The sequence below is a fragment of the Dermacentor albipictus genome, chromosome 2 (assembly GCF_038994185.2).
Source record: "Dermacentor albipictus isolate Rhodes 1998 colony chromosome 2, USDA_Dalb.pri_finalv2, whole genome shotgun sequence".
NCBI lineage: Eukaryota > Metazoa > Arthropoda > Arachnida > Ixodida > Ixodidae > Dermacentor > Dermacentor albipictus.
The window spans coordinates 55,178,992-55,205,138 of NC_091822.1; the positions used below are offsets into that span (position 1 = coordinate 55,178,992).

Consider the following 26,147-nt stretch of genomic DNA (forward strand, 5'->3'; position numbering starts at 1 on the left):
CCGCAGCTGCCAATAGCGTCGCGCTGTTTATCTCAACGTCGCGGGCTCGATGGGAGGAAAATGCAAAAACTCTTGTGTACTTAGATTGAGGTACACGTTAAAAATCCCAGCTAGTCTAAATTAATCCAGAGTCTGCACCTACTGTGTTCATGATTAGACAGTGCTCTTGGCACGCAAATCTCCTGAATTTATTTTAAATATTTTGTGTTTTGTTAAACATGGTTAAAGGCTTTGGGTCAAATATATGTGCTTGCATACGCTTTTTCACTCGAGTCTAGCGCTATTTCTCGTGTTTGCTTCGCGTTTTTTCTTTGTTAAATATGTATAGACGCCATGAGTGGAAAGACAGCGCAGCGACTTATGTGCGGCTAACGGAAATGTGTGCCTTTAAGTATAATAAAATGACAAACTGAAAGAAACAAAGCGCATGTACGTGTAATTTGGTGCAGGCTGTGTAATAACTAAGTACCATATAAATACGAGGAAAGCACGAAAATTTATATTTTATACTTATATCCAGATAAGGATCAGCACACATACCTTCCAGTCATTTTCTCAAAACGTTATGTAACCATTTTAGCAACATCCAAGCAAAAGACAGCTTAACAAGACGTCTTGTGCTCACTGGGATTGTAGCCCACAGAAAAAAGCATGAGGCAATGAGTTCCCAAGAATTGTGCAAGGTCGGACTAAACATATACATAATTTCAAACCTCAGCTAACGGCATAGTTTCCAAAGAATATACAAGGAAGTGGGCGAAGTCCATCGTTCATGTCATTTAGGGTCTTTCAACTATCATGTAAAAGTAATCTGATGGTTCATTTTACTTCCTAAAGGCAAAAAGAAAGCAATAAATGCACCCCAGCAGATCATTTATCACACACACGCACACACACACACAAAAAAACATTCTTGAGAACTAACCATCAGTAAATATGTTCCTCTTGTGTCCAAGCCATATGTATTTTAAGCACTTGGATTATCACGCGGTGGCAGTTGTACCTGAAAGACTACTGCGGCGACTTTGCAGATTTCGGCGATTTGACGCTTTTGCTCTTGTGTCGCATATTCTTCCGGCCATGTGGTGCTAGGGACTTTCTGAGGGCAGCCTTTTTTTCTTGTGCGCTAAGGGCTGCTGCGGATTTACGCTTCTTTATCTTCTCGATGAACACTTGAGGCAACCACTGTATAGCCACCACGCTGAACAGCGCCATGACGGCAAAGAACGCTTTGAACACCGGAGCAGCCTTTTCACCGACGGACTTCACGAGAGCGGTGCCCGTGAGCGCGCCCAAGCCTCCGAAAAACAGGGCCATGCTGACACCGGCACTGCGCTGGTGCGTGGGGAATACTTCGCCCGTGTAGCACAGCACCAAACCAAGGGCGCACGATACTAGAGCCTTGGTGCCGGCATGCGCGACGGCAATCGCCGCGCCGTATCCGCCCGCCGTCAGCGCTGCCTCGACCAACCCGTTCAAACCGAGGGCGGAGAGAATGGCCGTGAGCGTCATTCGGATGCCGTACGTGGACATGGCGCGCACGATGACTACGTAGGTGGACGTCGTAAGGACCACGTGCGCCGCTTCCTCGAGGTGGTCGCTCGTCTCGTCGGTGACCATGATGCCGTAGTAGATGGCACACGTGGAGAACCTGGCGAAGAAAGCGGCGATCGCGCAGCGTCGCATGAGAGCCGTCTGAAAGAGGCTGTCGCTTGCCACCATGGTGGATGTTGTGGCCTCGAGGTTGCGTTCAATCTTCCTGAGCCGGTGAAGTATTTTATGGACAGCCGCTTTGGCCGTGACCATGTCGACGCCATTGAGGTTGGCGGCTGCCAAGACGTTCACTTCAGCTTCGTGCAGGCGCCAAGTGGCCAGCTGCCAGACTGGGGACTCTCCTAGGTGCAAACACCAAAGCACGAAAGCGAGCGTGGGGACAGCGAGGAATCCGTGCGAGAGAATCCAGCTCGGTCTCAGAAGAGCAATGGTGTCCAGGAACGGCGGCACGACGGTGCTGGCCACGGCGTAATGCAACAAGGTGAACAACGGCCTACGCGCTTTGCCCGTTACCTCGTAGACGAGTATGAACGTGAGGAGGTACGCGGCGTTCGCTGAGGAAACGGCCAGTATGCGCATGGTGACGAAGTAGGCGTACCTCGCTTGCAGGCTGCTGCCGAGAGAAACAAGGAGCACAGTGATTGCGCAGACCAGCGTGACTGGTCTCCGACCCAACCGGTCTGACGCGATTCCAGTTACGGGAGACAAGATCATGTAACCGATAATAGGCAGCAGCGTAGAAAAATCGTACAGGAAGATGCGGTCGCAGACTAGGTTGAACTGGCTCACGATGCTGCCCGTTCGGTCGCGGATGTCGTAATCCCACTCGTGGCAGTTCACGATACTTCGGTTCGCGAGGTGCTCGTCCTGCGGCAAGCAGAATACGAATGGCGTTAGTTAGGACGAAGTGAAAGGACCACCAGCATGTTTGAGTTTTAGCTTTCCTGAGACCTTGCTTTGAGTCTCAGCTATATCTGTTCAAACCGACAACTTGGGCCACTGGGTAGTCTGTGGTGTAGTGCTTAGAGTTTCGATGCTGTGTTGAGGGAATCGGGTTCGAAAGCAACCGTTGGGACTACACGGGTTACAGGGTATGCGACAGTGGGCATTTGCCTCACTCAAAGAACATATTTTACTCCAACTTGGGTCACTAGATATGCGCCGCTCAATAAATGCCGTCCCATTGATGTAAACTTGGGTCACTGCGTTTGTACCATTTAGTAACGTGTCTCTCTTGAATGCTAAAAACTCGTTGAGATTTCTCCGTTGGTTGATGGAATCGATGTAACGTCATATATGTTCAAATAATCTTGTTTGAACATATATATTTATACGCGCGCCCCGTGCGGACTTGGTGGTGGCGCCTCTAGATAGCGCAGCATGCATGTTCACAGGGAATAGGGTGCCGTCGTACACGGTGAAGACAATCTTTGACTCAATCTTCGCGTTATTGCAAAGGCGCCGGCGCCACATCGGTTTTCTCTGGTGTGGTCGTGTCCTGCTGATGCTTTTGTTTGAACGCGTTTCTGCCGAGTGTTTTCGCTAGCTTCGAATATGCGTGCCTGTTGTTGCGCGCGTGTTTTATTTGCTTGGTCACGCTTTTATGTACGTACATGCGTGCTTGTTTGTGTATATGAGCGTGCGTACGTACTCCAGACGGCTGATAGAGTACTTTTTTATCTTTGCATGCAACAATCCTCCCAAAACCGATGAAGTAGTTGCCATAAGAAACATTTCTCCGTTGACATATAATTCAGCATTAGCATTCTCAGGATACGTCACACACATTTCGGGGGTCATCTATCACCATTTGTATCTAGGTACCTATGTTTGTACCTAACCGCTTTCCGACCTACCTCGGTAACTGGGTAGTCCATAGTCTAATGGTTAGCGCATCGGGCTGGGCTGAGGAAGCAGGGTTCGAGTTCAACCGAGTTCGAGTTCGAGTTCTCTCACTGAACTATTCAAATTATTCTCTCACTAATACATCACTTGAATGTGTCACCTGGTATCGTTATTTAGGATCGAGTGACTATAACCAACAATTTGTCTTGGAAATCGCATATTGATATCATAGTGTCCAAAGCTAACCGCACTTTAGGGTACCTGCGCCGAAATTTTTCTCGTGCGCCATCATCTTTAAAACCATTACTATATACCACTTACGTTCGCTCGCAACTTGAGTATGGTTCATCAATATGGGATCCCTGGCATTCAACACTAATACATACGCTGGAAGCTAATTAAAACAGTTCAGCCCGTTTCATTTTAAATAACTTCAATCGGACAGCAAGCGTAACACACATGAAATGCTTATTAAACCTGCCTCTCTTATCCGACCGCCAAAAACACTCATGCATTTCTCTTTTTCACAAAATCTATTATCATAACACCTTTTTACACACTCTTTGGATCAGGCCAGCACGTTTCATTTCTTCTCGCCGTATCATAATCAGAAAGTTAGCATATCTCATTTCAATACTATCATGGGCGCAAATTCATTTTTACCAATGACTAGCAAAGACTGGAACAGCTTATCCCCTTCATTAACAGGTATAATTATACCACTTATGTTTAGAAACGCACTTGAAAACGAACTTTTGTAATGTACTTACCATTTGTCTTGCCTATGTGTATGTACCTTTCTCTATTGCAGCGTTTTCATAAGTTTTCATCAGCATCATGATCAAAAAGTTAACAATGCATTTTGTAAACCTACTGTACATATAATGTTTTTTAATCTCTTTAGCATTGTGTACATCACATTTGTATTTGTATCTTTTGTACCTCTGTTTATTATCATCAGATGTCAACTCAAAATTTTGAATTATTACTGCTGGTATAATTATTTTGTTTGTTTGTTTGAGTTACTTTTACCGATGTTTACTTTGTATTCTCTTAGCCCCTCCCCTCTATAATGTACTATGTACCTTGAGAGTAAAATAAATGAAATAAATGAAATTAAATCCGACCGACTTGTTTACCTGAGTATGCGGCAATGTGTAAGTGTGTGCCGTTGTTCAACTAACCTTTTTCACGCCGGCAAGGGTCACTTAGATGCGGAACTGTGTAGGTACCACAGTTCGAAGAATGTCTTTGACGCCGACTTGGAGCACTATATATGTGCCACTCGGACTGTGCTTGTTTTTAATGAACCACTTTGATGCCAACTTAGGTCACCGGTTACGTGCCAGCTGATGCGTGCTTTGCATTAATGAACATCTCTGACGTAAACTTCGGTAACAAGGTATGTGCCACTGAGAATGTGCCGCTCTACAATGACAAAAAATTATCCATTATATTTCTCCGGCGCTGAGCAGAATTGCAGGCATGTCACAAGAGCTCCTCAAGCCAAACAACCGGACGCGTCAGCAGGCTGCACCAAAAATGCACTGGGTATTTGCCGCTCTTCAATGAACATCTCGACAACTTGAGTCACTGAATATATGCCACTGAGTATGCGACAAGTGAGAGAACAGTTCTCAGCGTTCATAGGCACTGGCGCACCACGCTTCTTGTCTCGAAAACCACACGCAAACTTCTCAGCAGTGTCACTAAATGGGGCAGCGTGCCCAGAAGGAAGCACGAGAAAGGAGCCCGGTTGCCGCAAGAAGCGTTGCTCAGCGCGCCCACGCATCGGTGAGCCATCAATTCTGTAGACTAACCGCAGGCTTCAAGGCGGCGCCGCTAGGTGGCGCCGAGTGTTCATACGGAAGCGCGAAAGAGGAATCCCGCTGCAGTAACTCGTAACTCGTTTCGACGGTGGCAATACGTGATGTCGGTATGTTGATCAAGTGCTAAACGCAAAACTGTAGGTAGTTAACGTGAGATGGTTTCCGCCGCAATTTTCGGGCAGGGGCTGCTGAATTAAGTTTCTCCTAAAAGCTTCAGTGCGGATATTTATCGCGTATATTTTTTGCCGGCAAACGCTCCGATGGTTAGTTAGAAATTGTTGATGATATTGATAGGGATGTAGCATGATTTACAGTGCGAATGGCGAAAAGGGTAGAGAAAATGTGATGAGACAAAACGATGCCGACGACGACGATGCGCGCAAGGGTTCTTTCGCCATTGGACCACGCATGTGCATCATCTCACCGTGTCAACGATGGCCCTGTGTCATTCCTATGATCCGTCGGACCATGATTAGGCCATCTACAGCGAGCAGGTGACGAGACATGCGCTTAGTCAGCGGGAAACGGCAGCCAGCAGGCTCACATCCCGGACGCCGGCGCTCAAGGCACTCAAGGCTTCAGGGGACACGACCGCTAACGGAGCTGCTGCGTGACCGTTGCCCGTAACCAAGGCGTTCGCCAGCACGGGTACTGCAGCTCGGAGCGTGGCTTGGCCTGCTGTGTAACCCCTTGCCGCGAGCATAGAGCCTCTAGGGCAAGGCGTCTCCACGGTAAGCTATTCAGCGAAGCACCATTCGTGGCCTGGCTAATGATTGTATATGCGCCAAGCACGGCGGCTCGCGCGCAAGTCAGCCGCTGGACAGCATGGCCATTTCTGCAACGTGCGTTGCGGCTCGGATACAGGCTGACTGCAGAGCGAACGGTTGGAAAAAATCGAAGCGCAATGCCCTGCCAAGGTTCTTTTCGTTCAGAGGTAAATTACATATTTTTACGTTAACGAAAGAATGCGAGGCTTGTTGTCTAATACTGTTCCTTCTTCTAATCTTAGCCAACTTGCCCTAGCTTAGGATTGCTATTACCGGCCATCGTTAGAGCCACATGGAGCGACTATTCAGGTGTTTATTCGGAGACAGAACCAAACGCACATTAGAGCAAAACACTCTTCATAGCTTCGGTCAAAGAATAGCTCGATTCCTCCAGGTGAATCAACAGCGTCTTCCACCCAGATGCATGCTACTGACCATTTGGTATTTTATTTTATTTTATTTCTATACGTAGCAAAGCTCAGAGCATATTCGTTCATAATACCAAAAGAATGTGCCAGCTGATATGCAACATCTGTGCTTTCTCTTTTCTTTCAGCGATGCCTAAGCACAGAAAGCAGCCAAAACACAGCCGTTTACCGCAAGGGGCTCGTGCGACAGCAGAATGAAGTACTCTGCAGCATCAACCCAGTACTCCTGGCACCTCACGGACAGAAAGTCGGGACCAAGAGAGAGAGAGATACAAATGAGAGAAAGGCAGGGAGGTTACTAGAGTTAAAGTCTCCAGTTTGCTACCCTGCACTAGGGGAAGGGAAAGTCGTCAACGACATGGCTGGTATGCAACAGGCAGGAAATGAAGAATTGCAGCCAGTGCCGAGCCAGATGAGGTCACATGAGCGGCTTGCCCCGCCCAAGTTCCACAACAGAAATTATCATCCCGCCGCAGATGATTTTCTGCTAGTTACCTGCCCACTTCATGGAAACCGGGACGAGTTGTTGAGAAAGAAGTGGTGTGACAGCTCGTGTGCTGCAGCCAATAAACAGCTATAGAACATAAAGACAAATATGCGAAAGTTCATAAAAAGGCAAGTGCTACAAATTGGTCAATAAAAAAAAGCATCAAAAGTTTCAAAATGCGTGCGGGATTTTACGTCAGAAATTGAGGTTCCTAAACATCAGGCTATGAAACGATAAGAGAACTTGGGTACGGGTTGCCTTATAATGGGACTGTTGTCCATCATCTTGAAGGGCTCAAATTCCTGCCTGCAATTTTAGCCTGATTGATGTGCTCAGAGCAAGAGCAGAGGGCATTGAAGGCATTGAAAGAGATTGTGTTCTTTATCTCAATGAAATGGAAATTGCCTACGGATATGAGCTCGATCGTGCTGAAGACGTCGTATTTGGATATGAAGCACTCGCAGGAGGGCCATATGGACCTGCCTGTCATTGTTTAGCCTTTATTGTCAGAGGATTGAACTAAAGGTGGTAGCACGTAATCGCGTAAAATTTTACGGGAACTTCTGTCGACGGCTGTCTGCTCAAGAACTTTGTGATGGAAATTGTGCAGCTTCGCAGATACATTTTTCTGAGTGCTTACGGTGACCTCTGAAATGGAAGCCTCTAGCAGAGCGATGTTGCACGAGTTAGGTTTTTCTAGTCAGAAGAATTCTAACCCGTTGTGCTCAATACCTCATGCGATGCTTCAGGGAAAGGAACTATATTTTACCGTGGATGCTGCACACGTGATAAAAAATATTCTAGGTCAGCTTTTGAACACTATTGACTTTACACTGAGTGATGCCACTGTCTACCATCATGGCTTACCCTCAATGAAAATGAAGCTGGAGCATGTGCGCGCTGTCACAGTGTATGACTCTGACAAAGAGATGAAAATTGCACCCAAACTCGCTGAAGCGCCGGTCAACAAAGGTAATTTCACTGAAATGTAGGTCGGCATAGCGGTTCAGTTTTTCAAGGTATCCCCAGCTGCCATTTGTCGGCTAACAAGAGAGAAAGTACTAGAACAGGAAGCTGAAACTACAGCATGGTTCCTGAAACTCATCGCAAAATGGTACAAATTGATGTCCTCGCGAGATCCATCAGCTGCACTTAGTTGGCGAGACATGGCAAAGTACCACGAAGCCATGGGCATGCTGCACCTGGTAGTGGAAACAATTCAAGGCATGAAAATGGGCAGCACATCCTAGTGGAAGCCCTCACACGCAGGCCTCCTGATTGAAACAGCAGTGGTGGCTCGTTTGCAACATGTGCTTAAAATGAATGACTACAAGTTCTTTCTGACTTGGCGTCTGCGACAGGAGTGCCTGGAAAACCTTTTTTCTATTGTGCGTCAGGAGAAACCCGTTCTAAACGCATACGACAAGAAATGCGCGCTTGTGTGTGTCAATGAATTTTCACACACGTCAGCGACCTGAAGTCCGTAGGTGGATTCTGTGTAGCTGGCTGATATGACTTCACAAGGAAAAATATGGTGCGGTTGAGATGTTGAGAGGACACTGGTGATGGAAAAATTATTTTCATTGATGCACTGACTTCAATTGTATAGAGCAATTTGCACCATATTGGTGGAGTTCTTGTGAAAGAAATATTCAAAAAAAATTCAGAGACCTTCCCCTATGTGAAGATGGAAGACCAGCGAAGATATATTACTCAATAGCCGTATTAAGTAATATATGTTGCTTATGCTATATTGGTTGAAGAAAGGCACTAACTTATACCTCCGTTGCATGTTTCGTCTTCATATATATTTTTCGTTTTTACTTTTTATTTCTTTTAATTCAATCTATTTTTCCTTTCTTAATAATTTTTAATTTTTATGTCTCACTTTTTATTTTTTATTTATACATATACACTGACGTTCCGACACGCTTCGTCATGGACTAGCCTTTGAGCAAGAGCGTTCATCGCTCCGGCGCATTGTTTTGTCAACGTAACTTTTTGAAAACATATCTTCTTGCCTTTGGGCCTGGGACCTCTTCCGGTCTCACATGTGAGAAGTGTAGTTCAAGTGCGCGTTACGGGCCCCTGAGCCCACAGCGGTATGTGGCATTGAGCTTGGACCCTTTCTGCAGTCACCAGGATCGACGCACATGACGATTTGTTTTTGTACACATCTCGGGACAGATTTTTTTCCAGATCCTATAATAGACAACTTCGCTGTAGAAAAGAACACAGAGTAGTTAAGGACCGCAATGGGCACCTCGGTGAGCCATGTGCATGCATATTTAACTGCAATAAAGCTCAAATCTTGCCAAGAACAATTTAAAGGAATCACGTCCTGGACAGACAACCTGTTCACTTTGAAGTCTCCTCAAAGGCCGTTTGAGGATATTTCATCAAAAGGACTAAATGCAGTGTGCAGGCGTGCCAGCGACACAAGGATTCTGTGGAAAACATGTTATCAAGTTATGCGAGAGTAAGGCCCAAAGAATGAAACCTTCCTTTTCTTCGACAGATTCCTAACACTACGCGAGGCCTCCTCACATCGAAGGTGCGATGAAGGAAGTAAGCGTAATCTGAAAGCTCTCTTCGCCCGCCCTCATGTAAAGAACGGTTGCGTTACACCTGGGTTCGAGAGCATCTATTACAAGCTTTACGCGAGCACCTTCATTGAATAAAAGGAAAGTTGGGTGGTCACATATTTGGTAAATCGAATTGCTGATATGGAGACGCTTGGACGCTTTCGTGCAGTTTTGTTTACAGAACGCGCGCGCGAGAGAAAGGAACTTAATTTTCATGTTGGGTGGTGTGGTGAAAGGCCCTCAGTCCAGAGCCTCCCTTGTGGCATTCTTTAGTGCAGCACTAATGAACGACGCAAGGTACCGTTGGTCGTCGGCGCTGGTTGCTGCTGTCAGCCACCCGGCATGGGGTTTAAGTGAAAAATTTGTAGGGGCAGGCAGGGGAGGTGGGGGTGGTCCACAGGAGCAGAGGATATGGGATGCGTTCGGGTATTCGCCACAGTATAGGCAGGGTGGGGATCTTCAGGTAAGAGGCCGCAGAGAAGGTGCATTCGCGCTGGTGAAGGGATTCTTTCAGTCTGGGTCTGACGAATCAGAATACCCTGTTCACGGCTGAGCACTTTGCTGAGCTTGGGGAACTTGCGCCTTGCCTCTCGATAAGGCCGCCGAAGCAGGGGAGCCCACCTTTTTGCCTGGGCTGGTCACGGAATTCAAGGTGTCTCGTTCAGTTTCGCAGTCGAGATGACTAGCTTTTTTATTTGCCGGCAGCCCGTCATGACCAGGTATCCAGATGATTTCTACAAGACCCTGAAGGTGCTCTCGAATAAGTTTCGAAATGTGGGACTAGAGATCGTTGTGCAACAATTTCTTGCAAGCGGCCTTGGAGTTGGCAAATAAGATTCTTGGGTGGACTGAGTTGCTAGAGGGCATGTGTTTGATCGCGATTGCAATGGCTGTCAGCTCCGCTAAGGTCGGATCAGTCTCTGGTAGTACCTCCGTATGTACAGTTTGGAGGTCGTTATTTACGACTGCTATGGCGGAGCCCTGCGCACCTACGCTAACATCAACGTAGAAATATGTGCCGTCAGGATGTCTTGCGTTTACCTCTTGAAGTAAGCAGCACGCTGGCCTCACCTCTCCTTGCCTCGTTCTTGATTCATGTGGCATGGCTGTGGAGCTATGGTTAGGAGTTCGCGTCATTTCGGGGGCAGTGGGACAAGAGGCGCAGCTTCTGGATGATGACTGATGCTATGAAGGATATGCGTGCCTTGACAAGTGCGCTGAAAACGCTGTTGTTGGCGTTGACAATGAATACTGACTAGCTCCGCCACCGTGGTATGGCAACCGATGTCAAGGAGGAGCTTAGTGCTGGCGCTAAACTTTGTCGCCTTCCGGATGAGCGCATCAAGCCGATTAATATCTTGCTGACGGAGATTGATATAGGGCAGGTGATAGCGCAGGCGCGACATAATCAGTGCGTTTCGTAGCTGAAGCATATCCGCCGCTTTCACTCCATTGACTCGGTTGGAGACCATACGCATCATGTGCAAGACCTGTTCTTCTTGCTTGAGCAGGTGCTGCACCGTAGCAGCGGTTGGCTGTTGGGACCTCCATCTTTCTGAATACGGAGACCGAGTATCTCAATATATTATGGTTGGGAAATCGGCATGCCTTCGTTTACAATCTGTATGGTGGGTGGTCGCCGTCTTTTGTGATGGACCAGTACCAACTCAGTTTTTTTCGGCGCACATCTAAGGCCCATAGATTGAGCCTGTTGGAGAGTTTCTTGGATGTATCCTGGCGAATCCGTGTTGATCCAGATAGTGGTATCATCTGCGCAGGTCGCATATCTGATGTCGAGGATGTCTGGTAGAGCTCTATGGACTACGCAAATGGCAAGATTAAAGAGCGCGGGCAAGCTCACTGAACCCTGCGGGATACCTTTCTGCGGATGGGGATACTGTTGTGAGATGATATCGACTACTCGTAGCGGGTACGCATAATTCCGTAAGAAGTCCCTGATATAATTATGAAGCTTGGTTCCGCAGCCAGTAGCTTCGAACTCTTGCAGCATAGCATCGCGGTTAACATAGTCAGAAGCTTCCTTGAGGTCGATGGCAAGAATAGCTTTAAGCTGAGCGCTGCTTGTCTACTTCTTGAGCTCGTGTTTGAATGTTAGATGCATAGGTCACAGGGAGAGAATGGGAGGTGCCGGATGACCACCGCGTTTGCGAGTTGCTCTCTTTGTTGGCCTCGGGAAAAGTTGTGATCAGGAGACTGGCTGCGACCGCCGGGCCGGCTGCGGTCCCTGGACTAGCCACGGCTCCCGGACTGGTGACGGCTGCCGGACTGGCTTTGGCTCCCGAACTGGCAATGGCTCCCGAAGTGGCCGCGGCCCCTGGAATGGCTGCGGCCCCTAGATCGGCTGCGACCCCTGCATCGGTAGCAGCCTCTCGATCGGCTGCAGCCCGTGGAATGTGGACGGCATCTGAAGCTACTTCTGTCTCTAGATTTGTTGTCGGAGTTGTGTTTTAGGCTTGGGCTTCGACTTGCAATGGTGAATGTTTTCATTTGCTCGTCGTCCTTTCGTTATTGCAGACGCTTCAGGTAAGCCGCCTCTCTGACCGCTTTATCAGCTGCTCGTCGAACTTCACAAGCTGGGCCATCGGCCTTGTGGTCTTTCCCACAGCTAGGGCAGCCTGGTTTGCTATCATTATCCACTACAGGATCCGGGATAGATTTTCCACATGTTCTGCACCTTTGTTTTTCATCGTGGTGACAAACGTGTGATCAGTGGTCTATAGCAAAGCATGTTGAACGAAATGGCTCCTTGGGTCGGTGAGGGACGCAGCTGTATACACCTCTGCCGAGGATGACCTGGCGAGGTACATGCGAGCCCTTGAAAGTTATAATTGAAATGGCTGTTTTGCCCTTCATACGAGCCACAATAATTCCATAATTTGGGGCTGGGAGTTCTCACACCAGTCCTTCGGTGGTGGTGTTAAATTCCACGTTGTTAATGACACCTCTGCACGAGTTCTGGGGTGATGCGATGTAAATGTGGAGAGGGTAAGTCTTGCCATTAAGAGTGGTTTCGTTAATGCCCTGGAGCTTTTCTGTCACTGAGGGGTCATCACTGGTTATTATAGCCAAAGTCTTTCTTTTTTATATCTACTGTAGCGGCACGAGCCTCTGCAACGGTAAGGGCCGCTGAGACGTTTGGCGCGGCGTCAAGCGTTCGTCGGGTCCACTGAGATAGGAAAAGGCCAATTGGCAGACGCAAAATGTGCGTTGCAACGTGCTGCGTATCTCGGGAATGCTGCGTAGCGTCGGTGACGAATTTCGGGGCCATTGCTGCTGCAGGAGTGCGGGCCTTTGGCGTACTTGACGGTAGGCCTATTCTCCCAGCCGTTAGGGCTAGCTCGGTGCCCTGCCAGGTCCGTGACAAAAGCACAGACAGTCACAGTACGTTGGTTCGATCCCAACAGAATTGGGCCAGAATCTTCGGATAATGTACTAGACGAGAGGAGTTGTGTCTGAGGACTCATCCTTGTCGAATTAGTCGGCATTCGGGTCTTTCCTCTGGAGCGATGCTAAGGCACGTATGCTCGAACAGGAGCGACGCTCGCGTTTCATACTCAACGCGAGGAACCAGCGAGTGCAAAATTGATACGCTCCAGCAACAACAGCACACCGGTGTTGCGAGACGCCACTCGTGCCGACCGCGTGACCGAAACGAACGCTGGCCCCTCGCGTTGTACTCGCGCTCCTACGCAGGCGGGCGACAGCGCGCATGCGCGAGCAAACATCACGTGGGCCACAAGTGAGCTGAAGCGCTCATTCAAGGTCAGGAGCAGCACAACAACGCATGAAGGTGGCTTCGGAGCAACCTTAGGCTACGGAAGTACCAAGGAAGACTTCACCGAGGGCCGCTTAGTAAGGAAGCATTCAGAGTGACACAAGGTGGCCTCACAGCAATGAGTTTCTTTACACAGGTAAGGCTGAGAACATTGTTTGGGCCTAAGGCTATGCATTCACCTGCGCCAACTCGAAACGCGAGAATCAGTGGGTATGGAAGCAAGACATGCGCTGCAGTTTTTTCAGTTAGTTGTAGCGCTTGTTCTTTTTGAAGCCTTTTAAAGTTACAGAACAAATAAACAAGCTATCACATCGAAAATCGCTATCTCTTGAATGCAACTTGCTTTCTGAAGGTTGAGAAGCCGGGTTGGCGATTCATTTTGGCGACATTGATGAACGCTTTAACAAGTACCAGCTTCGATTACGTTCTTGCACAAAACATGCTAAACAGGGTTTAATAGTCAGTGACTGCGTGATAATCATGATTTAATGCTATAGAAACCACATGTAAAGCACAAATATTATATGTGTTCAACATCTCTTACCTCATCTGCATATCTACATTAAGGTTAAAGAAATCAAAACAAAATTCAGAATAACTAAGGAAACACTTTGTTGAACAGAATACGGCCACAAAATAATTTGCAACGAGAAATGGAAGTATGCACTATATTAGCCCCGAGAACGAACTACAGGGACGCTGCGAACGCCGCTCGCATGACGTCAGGGCACGGACTCGCGCCTGTCGGGGAGAGGAAGAAGACCACGAAGTGCGGACGTGCTTCGTGCCGGCTCTGCTATTTTCCTGTGCTTTGGCGGACTATCGAACTTTTCCTGCAAATTCTTCATACAAGCGATCGACGGAACCTACAAGAAACATGGGGATACCGGATTTCTGGCGGTAGGCCGCTTTTTTGACTTTTACGGAGATTTGAAATTCCAACTCGGCCAGCTGAGTGCTAGGCCTAACCGAGCTCCACGCGCGAAGGGACCGAGCCGAAGCCTAGGCGAGGCCGTCCGGCGCTCGCAAGGTAACAGGGGCCTGGAAATGGAGACCGTGGACGATGCTGCTCCCCCGGACGAGCTCTCAAGCGGGGGAACGTGGTTTATTCGGAGAAAAGGCCGTTTCACGCCCGAGCAAAGCGTCGCATCCGCCGTGCGCGAGCCGACGGGGGAGCGGTACGAGGCCCAACCCCCGGCTGGGGAAGAAGCTGGCTGCGAGATCAGTCGAGAAGCAGCGCGCGGTGGTTCCGGAAGGTGCTGAGAAAATTATTATTCGCCCGAAAGGAGGTATCAATCGCATCCCGGAGGAAGTTGGAAGATTGCGCATGCATGTCTACCTGTCCCAGGCAGCCGGGGTCGACCCGGAGGCTGCAGACGAAGACGTAGCATCACCAAACCTGACGCAGCAGTCGATCATGATAGCTACGCTAGATGCGGCATGGGCAAGCAAGTACGCAGCGATCGCGGCCCTTCGCATCGGTGGATCGATGGTCGAGACGAAGGCGTATATTGCCATGCCGGAAAGCGGAGGCAAAGGAGTTATCCACGACGTCCCGCTGGATGCAACTCCCGAGGAAATCCTCGATGCACTCAGAAGAAATAAGAAAAACCCATCGATCATTGGAGTCAGAAGACTTGGGGCGAAATCCAAATCTGTATTGATCCTGTTTGAAGACGGGAAAGTGCCGATGCAAGTTTACCTCCGATGCTTCCCCACACGCTGCTACCTATACAAGAAAAAATATGAAGTGTGCGTCACCTGCGGAAAACTTGGACATCGGGCGGATGTTTGCCCGAACCCCAACGACGTCAGATATCGGGGGTGCGGAGCCGAAAACCCCGAACCAGTACACAGCTGCGAGCCTCGATGCCTGCTATGTAAGAAAGCCCACCTCCTAGGCGACAAGTGCCTGGAGATATATCGCATGCCGTACATCATCAAGAAAAAACTATGGGAGAAGAAAGAACAAGAGAAGCTCCAGGTGCAAGCCCCAACTCAAGGCAAGCCCCAGGCCACCACCTCGGCACCTAGAGAGGAGCACCGAGGCAGAGCAAGGGATGCTACCAGAGACCAGGCGGGGCAGCAGTCGAGAGCGAGATCTAGCTCGAGACCCGGAAGGAGGTCCAATTCGTGGTCCAGAGGAGGCCGCCAGCAGACTTCAGCCAAGTGGCCTGCTGACCAGGGCCGGGGACCTGCTAATCAGGGCCGGGGACCCGGCTTGCCGCCCAGGGACCCCAAGGACCCGTGGGGAAAAAAGAAGAAAGAAGAAAATACCCACTTGGTAAGCTTCGGTAGCAAGGGCTCCCACGCTGAAAAAGATGAGATTAGCTTGCTTAAGAAAGAAATAGAGGAGCAGAAGAAAGCAAACATGAGGTTAGAACGATTGCTGAGGGAAACCCAAAATCAGCTGAGCGCGCTAAAAACAGAGAGGGTACCTGCAGAGGCTCCCAAAAAATGCAACACCCACATCACTACTCCTGCCCCTGTGCCAGCTGCATCTGGTCAGGAGGAAGAGGATATGAATGTGGATTTTACGAGACAACCCCCTTCCAAACGTAAGGCGGGGGAGACCGACCCGCTGGCGAGCTGGCAAAAGAAAATTGAAACGTCGCTGATGAAAATGGACAAGGAGAACGAAACCATGAAAGCAGGATAGCTACAAAATGGAGGAGCAATTGCGCTATTACAGGCGCAAGTGAACCAACAATCTTGCAAAATAGACGCCCTAAGCACGTCGATGGATACCTTAGGCACGACAATAGCTAGGCTGTGCGAGAAAAGCGGCGCCATAGAAGCGATTCTTAATAAAAATGGATAAAAATTCGGTTAAGAAAAATGCCTCCACATTCTGGCAGTGGAATTGTAGGGGGTACCAGAGGAAAAGAGCATTGCTGCAACAATACCTCGAGCTGCAACAGGAAGCACCCGTAGCCATAATCGTGCAGGAAACGGGAAAGGCCCCTGTTAGTTTATCGGGTTACCAAAGCTTTGACAGCGGCAAGGGAGATAAATGCAGAGTCGCCACCTTCGTAAAGTGAGACATTGCAACCATTGTCCATCATGTCTCCCCCAGCGAGGCAGAGGCTGTTCTTGTTGAGATTATCACAGGGAAGAAAAATAGAGATAGCATATTCCTGCTGAATGTGTACAGCACACCCAAGCAAAAGAAAATTAGATTCATTACTTTATTCCGCAAAGCACTCAGAGCCGCAGATGGGAGACCTCTCATCATTATGGGAGACTTCAACGCGGCTCACGAGGAATGGGGATATACACACAGGGACCCCAAAGGTAGGCGAATATGGCAAGATATACAAACGCTAGGGCTTACTCTACATACTGACCCATGTGTCCCTACGCGCACAGGCAACAGTATAACCAGGGACACAGCACCCGACCTCACGATAAGCCTTATGGCGGGAACAGTAACATGGAAAACCACAGGACAAAATCTAGGCAGCGACCACTTTATTATTTCGCTCACGCTAGGAAAAGGCGTCAAAACACGCCTCATCAAACAACCGAAATTGACGGAGTGGGATAAATTCAGAGAGATAAGAAAGGAGGCCTCACTGCCGGACGATATCTACAATATCGACGAGTGGTCACACCTCCTTAAAACGCATATAGGGGAAGCGACTACAATTATAAAGGATGAGAACGCACCTCCAGCACTAGACAGCAAACTGCTGAACATGTGGAGCAGAAAGAGTAATCTGGAGAAAAGACTCAAGGCACAAAGATGGAACAGGAATATCCGGCGCGAACTAGCCAGACTCAACAAAGAAATAGAAACATGTGCGATTAAGCTCAACGAGCAAAATTGGTACAGCAAGTGCGATGAGCTGGAAGCCAATATGAGTCTCTCCAAAACATGGAGCCTTGTCAGACATCTAATCGACCCCAGTAAATCAAAAATGTAAGCTAGTACAAACCAGGTGAGAGCGAGGCATGGCTTTGTTGGCACAGATGACGAGCTCATTAGCGAGCTCCAAGAGACATATCTTGGAAAAGCAGAGAGCGAGGTGTTTAGGGACTACGAGGGACCTCCCAATCCAGGTCTCGATGCTCCCATCACCACGACAGAGGTTAGAGCAGAGATTAATAACCTGAGAAAGAAATCGGCCCCCGGTCCGGACGGCATAACAAACAGAGCTCTTAGAAATCTAGACGATGAGTACATCATTGCATTAACCAAATTCATGAACCAGGTGTGGGAGAAAGGAGAACTCCCAAAAACATGGAAACAGGCGGACGTAGTCTTTAGTCCCAAGCCAGGCAAAGTACCCGGCTTGAACAACATGCGACCAATCTCCCTCACCTCGTGCGTAGGGAAATTGATGGAGCATGTTCAAACGAGGCTGACCAGGTACATGGAGGGGAATGATCTCTGGTCGCATGAAATGGTTGGATTCAGGCCAGGGCTTAGTACACAAGATGTCATGCTCAGACTTAAGCATGATATCCTAGACCGATACGACTCAACTGACTCCAGGGCGATCCTAGGTCTCGACCTCACCAAGGCATTTGACAACGTTAGCCATAAGGCTATCATGGTAGGCCTCGAAGAGCTATGTGTGGGACACATGGTATATGCATACGTCAAAGACTTTCTGTCACAGAGGGAGGCGAATATAAAATTTCTGGATGTAAAATCCCCTCCCATCACACTTGGGAGCAAGGGGACCCCGTAAGGGTCAGTGCTCTCACCCTTCCTATTCAACATAGTGATGAGGGGTCCGCCGACGGAACTCAATAAGATTAAATCGATTAAATTTAGCATGTACGCGGATGATATCAACATCTGGGTTAACAGCGGGAGTGACGCAGCCATCGAACTTAAACTACAGATAGCGGCGAATATGGTGGAAGAGTATGCGGCCAGCAGAGGTTTGGCGTGCTCGCCACAGAAATCGGAGCTGTTAATCATTGAGCCAAACATCAAAGGAGACACGCTGGAAGCAGGAGACCCATCACTGTTTTCGTAAACGGAAATGAGGCTCCCAAGATGGAGGACATAAGAATTCTGGGCATGTATATGCAGAGAAATGGATGCAACCTCACGACAATCAAAAAGCTAGAAGGATACGCGGCGCAGGTCACGGGGATCTTTAGGAGAATTTCACTCAAAGGCAGGGGCCTCAAAGAGAACAGCCTCCTCAGACTCATGCAAGCCTTCATTACCAGCCGTATAGCGTATGCCACACCGTATCTTGTGTTTAGACGAAAAGAAAAGGATAAAATAGATGCGATCATTAGGAAGAGCGTTAAGAGAGCCCTAAGGCTGCCAGACTCGACCTCGACAGACCTCCACCTCAAAATGGGGGTTCACAACACGCTAGTTGAACTCACTGAGGCAGTACGAGTGTCTCAGTTGGAAAGATTAGGCCAGTCTAAAACAGGGAGAAAAATCATGGAATGGGTAGGAATTCAATGTGACAGGGGTGCCCCGACTGACAAGAAAGACATTCCGTTGGACGTGCGTAAACGCTTCCGAATCGCCCCCCTACCTAAATATATGCATCCTATCTACAACAAAGAGAGGAGAGCTCACAGGGCTAAGGCTCTAGTAAATAAACTTAAAGACACACCGGCGGATAACGTAGCGTACGTGGACGCCGCTTGCGGCAGAGACGGGGCTGTGGTATCGAAGGTGGTTGATGGCGACGCGTGCGTTAAAACAGCATGCTCCACGTGCACGAGGGACGCCTGTACAGCCGAGGAGGTTGCAGTAGCGCTCGCTTGTGCGGGTACAAAAGCGGGAGTAATATTATGCGATAAGAAATTAGCTATACGAAATTTTAAGAAAGGGAGAATCTCGGAAGAAGCCCTCCACATTCTACTGAAAAACCCTCCAAGGAGGGACATAACTTTATTTGGGTACCGGCCCATGAAGTAGTCCCAGGCAACGAAGCCGCTCACGAGCTCGCCCGAGCACTCTACCACCGGGCAACTCTAGAGCAGCCAGTTCCAGGGATAAAAGATAGCATGATCAGGTACAGGGAAATTGTCGATCGCTACAAAGCCGAATGAAGAATCTTTCCGCCTCCGCATCGGTCTCTCTCTCTGGAGGACGCTCGCATTTGGCGACGCCTCCAGGGAAACAATTATACATCACCACATTGGATCTACCTAACACAGACCAGGGACTATAACGACTCCCTCTTCAAAATTTGTAAGCAAAAAGGTACGCTAGACCATATAATATGGGAGCGTGCTGGCTCCCCAGGGGCCAAGGAAAACATTGACAGCAGAGAAGCCTGGGAGGCCTTGCTCCAGAGCGAGGCTGAAGAGACCAGCGTCGAGCAATCCGTCTGGCCGTTGAGGCCGTGAAGACTCGCCGTCCTCAACGCGCGGGGACTGCTTCGTCCTCCCCCCCTACCTACGTGTAGGTTAAGAGGCGGGCACCCCAACTCGGTTGAGCAATAAAGTTTTCAATCAATCAATCAATCGCTCCTGTCGTCTGCCGCATTTCGGGTGGTGTCCGGACGGCTTCTACATTGTTTTCGTTTGTTCGCCTTCGTTCTATCTGCTTGTATACTTATAGCGGTCGTCTCAAAAGTATTTTTATGACGGGTTCGTGCGCAAAAATTTATTCAAAGAGCTTATTTCTTAGACGACAATGCAGTTAACGCTACATTGCAAGCTGAAAGAGCGCAGACCAGCCTACTGCAGGTTTTTCGTGCGCCAATCGACAACCGCAAAAAAAGGACATAGCATATAAGAATTTAGTTATATTACGATACCTGCCACGGTAGCACAAGTATGTCACAAAGGCTGGCTGCGTACGAATTCTAGGACAGTTACCTTGATTTTAGTCCGCTAAAACAGGTTTGCTCACGACGACTTATTCATGGTATAATATCGAATATTTGCATTTTTTCACAGAAACGCTCGGCAGTAACACGAGGACTTAACACCGCGGTTTAGATACTACCAGCAGCATTTGCTTCTTTAACTGCTTCTCAAGATTAGGCGGTTTTACACGTGTTCATCCTAAGTGGTGGCAATTTGAATTGCAGCTAATTAAGGCTTACAGCTGTTTGCAGAATACGAAAACGAAAGTACCAATATATATTCCCTTTTCCATGCTACACGTTCAACTCAATTGAGCAATTTACCTGGGCTTGTTGCTTGAGGAATATACATGAACCTCTTTGGCGAAATGACACAGGCTGCTCGCCCAAATATTTTAGCAAAGGTAGTGACTACAGTGACGGGGCCCGGCACTTTAACATCTGTACTACAGTGACGGGGCCCGGTACTTTAACATATGCACTACAGTGACGGGGCCTTACTTTTAGGCAGCCTAAGCTGCGCAGTATAGTACCACGAGTATACTTTAGGAATTGAAATTGGCACTGTAAAAACTGCTTTATGGTTTTGATTCGAAGTTCTAGTGAACTAATTGGTATGACGAAGAATGCGCGCCTCCCCATAACGACAGTCTGTCGCTATGGTTGCGTGACGGTGTGCCATATAGTTGATAAAGGCTATTGAGGGCCACCATGAATCAATTCATCGCTTGCAATTGATTGGCTCACAATCTTGACCACTAAACTTTTCTTTCAGGTGATTACTGCTATGGTAATTGTGAATTAACTATGTAAAAACTCTACATGACGAGCCGTCGTGTTAGCAGCCATGAGCAATTCATTTTATGGAGGCGTGTTTTAGAGAGTGGTGAAAGTAGCAGCAAACTTTTTCATACGAAACACGCGCCTAACTCTTTCTTTTCCGTATTAACAAAGGGGCCACATTTGACCAGAACAACTTACCAGAGTAATGAGAATCATTATGAGAGCTTCCCTGGGCAGTGTCTTTCTAACACGGATAACATGTTGACACCAAACACCAAGATTCTTTTTCCGTGTAAAATGCCATGTCTCTCATGGCTAAGCACTAAGGGAATTTTAACTGTTTATCGAAGCGTCATACTCAACTTCGCGTGTTGAATTTGCAGACATTCTTTTTACGCAACATTTATGGACGGACACGGCACATATATGCATTGCAATACCAGTAGCCCCCGTGAACGCTACATAGCTTGCAATATTCAAGCCGCAAATTTTCTGGACTGACGCACTTTTGAAGAAGAAACTGTGGTTCAGGCATGGCAGCAGAAAGAAGCCCACATATGCTTCAATAAGTATGGCTCGAGCCACCCATACCCCAAGCATACACGAAGCGAACGAGCGCACGCGACAGCCGAGCGAGCGGGAGCAAGCGGTGCCCTGCCTGTGACGTCACTGCGTGAGGGCGCCACTCCAAATTCTCGCCACTAATACTGAAGCTTAACATAAAACTGTGCCAAAAATGGTTCATTTCGTAGTAGCAGTGTGCGACATACCACACAAAGGAAAATATAAATTACGCTTGGCACTGCAATGAAACAATAAAAGCGCCACCGGATGTACTGGGCCGGTGGTTATTGCGCTCGACTGTTAACCCTGAGGACGCAGCTGCGACCCAGTTGCGGCGGCTGAGTTTCGACATAGGTGAAACACACGGTGCCGTGTACTAGTGCGATATCGGCGCACGTTATTAAAACCTCAGCTGGAGGAAATTTACGATGTCCTCCACCACGGCTCCGTCACAGCTCATATCGCGAGATCACGAAGCGCCGGGAATGTGATATTGGCTGAAATGTCCGGTGTCAAAAAAATTCTCGAATGTGAGCAGTGCAGGGTTCCAGCGCCAGTATCGAGTAGGGCTATTAGGGAACAGTAGAAAAGTTAGAAGTGTTTGCAACCTGCCTCATACCTAAAGTGCACCAATAATTATTAAGCTATCCCAAGTTACCTTTCGCGCTTAAATATCAGCATACAATGCAAGTAACGTAGCCTCAAAGGAAAAACTGCCGCCTTCCCTGCAGTTTCCGTGACCTCGGGAACAACCATTAAACATTAATAGAATGTCACTTACACAGGGCCTCTTTTCAACCGCCGAGTGAATATTTCACAATAAAGATAATTGCCTTCTATTCCGCCTTCCGGAATTCAGTACGTAAACGGGCTAGATGATGAATGATTCGAAAACAAGATTTAAAAGTAGGGTGTGCGGTGACGGCTTTCCGTTTGTCTTGTGAGGGCACGCGGTTTGCTAGTCAGATTCATCTCTCAGCCAGCAGCGAAGCGGTCTTTACACTTTTGTTCAAGGCACGTAGCACACACAAACACAACGAAAGGTGACGGGACTCGTGTCTGTGCGTGTTTCGCGCCTCTAACCAGGATGAACAGTCAGCAACTAGCCCAACGAGAGGTTCTCTTAAGGTCTTTATGCGGCTTGCGTGGACGGTAGCTTTCTCCTGCCAGCTAGTCCCGTCGATAATTCCTCTTTAAAAATAAACATCACAGAACATAAATCTGTGACCGTCACGCTACCGATGCGAAAATTTTGTGTTCTCGCCATATCATTCAAGCAGCACAAGTTTTATCACAACAAACTTTACATGCGGTTGCGCAAGGCCCATTGGCTTTACGGGGTGGGCATCGTAATGGCGGACGCCGTAGCAGACACGGTTGTCTCCACCCTGCACGGTGGCGGAGGGGGGCGCACGCATCAAAGTGCCCTAATTACCCTAATCAATGTAGGGTCACTGACCACGTTCGCGCCCTTTCGGTTTCTGCTTTTACGCCGCGGTACCGTAGCCGTTGTGCTCGTTGTACGCGCTCGTAGCGTCTCCGTACGATTTTTTCCACTTTCAGGCGCCTTCCTCCTCCGGTGCTCGCTTCCGTCGCGGCGACAAAGAGTATCGCAGATTTCACAGACAGGGTATGTACGCTTGCGCGTAAAAACTTTCTTGAATAATCAAGGGAGGGGAGAAAATCGGAATGAGGGAACAGCGTTAATTGAAAATCAGCACGTACCCAGTGCGCTTGGGACGCAGCGTGCTAACGCGTCGGGTTGATATTATTGATGAAACCTTGTGACGTTGGTTTGATGCCGCTCAGGAGCGGACAAACTAAAAGGGATACTAAAAGCAAATATTAGGTCACGCTATAAACTGACAAATTAGTGCTCGAGACAGTCTAAGGCGCCAGTATTATCGTGAACACAGCGTTAGCAATTGAGATATTTAGGTAAATGCACCACTCGATTAGAGACTACCGAGGGACATTCAACTAGTCCGATGACGAAGGCGCTCCTCATTATAGTTCCGTCACTAGTACTCAACCACTCGTAATAAAAAAAGATAATTGTATTGCAGTATAAAACGGAAGAAAATGCTACTTCTCCAGTTCTATTTGATCTTTATAAATATAAATAACTCATTGGCGTTATCCCTGACGACGACGCGGCAGTCGAAAGGCTTCGTTTCCTCCACTTTGTGCTTCCCGCTCTGTCGCATTTCAGTAGTTTCGTTATTGCGTAGTGCTGCCCTGGTTTTCCTGCCTCGCGAAACTAGCTCAAACTGGAAGTACCAGAAAATTTCAAGCCCATGTGATGCCGCTTGACGGAGAGCATCTGCAGCGGCGAATACAACGCTTTATCTCGGCTCGGTTTCTCCGAGGCCACGCGTTTTAGTTTTGAGCAAGAAACTGTAGCGCCATTTGTCAGGCGCCGTTTTACTAACCGACGGAAGCAAAAGGCGGTGATGATGTATGCAAAGTCACCACTCCCCCACTCGGGGGCGGGCAAATTGAAATGCGCTAGAGGTATGCGGCCCCCTGCGACGCAGTTTTCTCGTAAACCCAGTATTTTCTTGGCACGAAATAAGCACAGCGAGGTTTCTGGAATGGTATTTTAAGAGCCCACGTCAACTTAGCATTTGCCTTTAGTGTCCGTTTAGGTAAGCTTTTATGAGTGTGCAGCGGCACATTCCTAGTGTTGCACATTCCCAGTGACATATATGTAGTTACCATAGATCGCGTCGAAAGCGGTCACTGAAGAGCGGCACACAACTATTGGCACATACCAAGGGACCCGACTTCGCATCGATGACGCTCAATGGAGACCAGCACAAACCGAGGGGCCCATACCCACTATTCCAAGTCGGCGTCAAAGAGTTCCTTCGAACAGCGGTACCTACCAAGTTCGGCTTCTACGGTGACTTACGTTGGCGTTAAGGAGGTTCGTTGAAGAGCGGCACGCATGCACGCACTACCACCTACTCCGTGACCCATGTGGGTCGCATGGTTGGTTTCGAACCCCGTTACCTCTGTGCAGCAGCCACATGCGCTATCCGTATGGCCACTAAATACCCACTGACTCAGGTAGGTGGAGAAACGGTTAGAAACAAGCATACAGGTAAATAAACATACGAACATAGACAGATAGCCCTCGAAAAGTACCTGAGGTACCCAAACAATGGTAACGCACTAAAACAGGCACTAATGCGTCTATCGGTTGAGCCACGCTACGAGGATTCGGCACCTACCTGTGCAGGTGGATCGTACACCGTGCACGCACTGAAACTGCCGTCCACCTCGACGGGAATGGACTGGTTGCGCCACTGGTTTGCAGAGAGGTGGCCGTACTCCGGGGGAGGCCGGCACCAGTGGTCCACAGGCTGGCCGATGAGGCGTAGCGCCAACTCTTGCATCAACACCACGATAACGCACAGCATACCGCAGTATAGGATGCGGCGCTGTTACGGGCCATGGTCCAGGACGACGTAAACGCTGTCCTGAAGTGCTGCCAGTGTGTCCGGGTTCTCGAAGTTAGACAGCTTACAGGGTAGGCCGGTCGCTGGGCTTAACCCCGATGCTGGGCGTCGCGGATCGGATGCTGGGCTGCATGGTTCATACTCTGGGCTGGGTAATCCGTGAGCCGAATCCTGACGCCGTGGTAGGGACGACGACGTCTTCGCCGGGTTCAGTTCTTGGTCTGAAGTTATGGCGCCCACCATTCCTGAAAAATGCTTCGCCCCTATTTGAACCACAGCAATAGAATACAACCTATGCTTGTCCAAGGTAGACCTTCTTCTTTCAAGTGCAAATGCTCATGATGATAATAATACCAGAAAATGACACATTCCCCAACGGCGCATTGGCGAAAAAGCGCCAATAGAAGAGGAAGAAAAAGGCGCTGTTGACGGGCTGATACATTCCAAACACAGTTGCACGCTTTGGGGTGTATATTTTCCACAGAACAATAATCATCATCTGTCTTGTCCGCACTCGCTTTCTTTAACGCGGCGAGCCCGGTACTTTCCAGTAACGAACGGCATGCGCATTATCAGCATGACATAGTATTCCCGACAAGAAAGTAACGAGCGCAGCGTTTTCAAGAAAGGAAATGCGGGCAAGGCAGATGACAAATATCATTTTGTGGCAGATATACACTCAAAAGGGTGTAAACCTTTTTAGAGCGTATTAGCAAAAGTGATCATGAAAATACTATGGTAAAAATATTTTTCATTGTAGTACTAATTTACAAGAACATATGCCTACAAGTACACGAATAATAATATGAACGCGTTGTTTAGCAGTGGGTCTAATATAGGGAAAAATTGCGGCAAACGCATCTCACGATGACCGTCGGAAGTAACGGGTTAGTACTGAATGAATATCGCCAGACAACGTTTTGCCGCCATCGACACAACGTATTGCAACCATGAAGACGAGGGATGTGTCAGGCACTAAAGGCCGACATTAAGGCGGCCACGAATAAAATAGAGACAGATCTCCCCGTTCAAAGCATGGACAGCCGACTGGCTCGCATGCTCGAAACCAAACAATCGCTCCCCACGAGATGGGAAGAACAAAGACACAATCGACGGCTGAAGAAAAGAATTTCTTCCCTCAACCGGCTGATTGCAGAATATTGCACGCAACTATCTAACCAGCAATGGAACGAGGTTTGCGACGCCACGGCCGACCGCATCAACAGCGGGACGACGTGGCACCTG

General features: G+C 48.5%; 1 protein-coding gene across 2 annotated transcripts in view; it reads right to left on the minus strand.

Moving 5' to 3' along the window:
• Positions 1 to 488: 488 nt before the first annotated feature.
• LOC135901820 (carcinine transporter-like) overlaps positions 489 to 26,147 on the minus strand; it is a 99,810-nt gene continuing 74,151 nt past the window's right edge. The window contains exons 1-2 of one of the 2 annotated variants that reach the window (XM_065431670.1): positions 24,675 to 25,245; positions 489 to 2,421 (exon numbers count right to left, since the gene is read on the minus strand). In XM_065431670.1, the coding sequence (XP_065287742.1) occupies positions 1,012 to 2,421; positions 24,675 to 24,863 (1,599 nt within the window). In that variant the 5' untranslated portion in view covers positions 24,864 to 25,245 and the 3' untranslated portion in view covers positions 489 to 1,011. Of the gene's footprint in view, positions 2,422 to 24,674; positions 25,246 to 26,147 lie in introns of those variants that run through there. The other variant, XM_065431669.1, reaches the window with a different exon arrangement.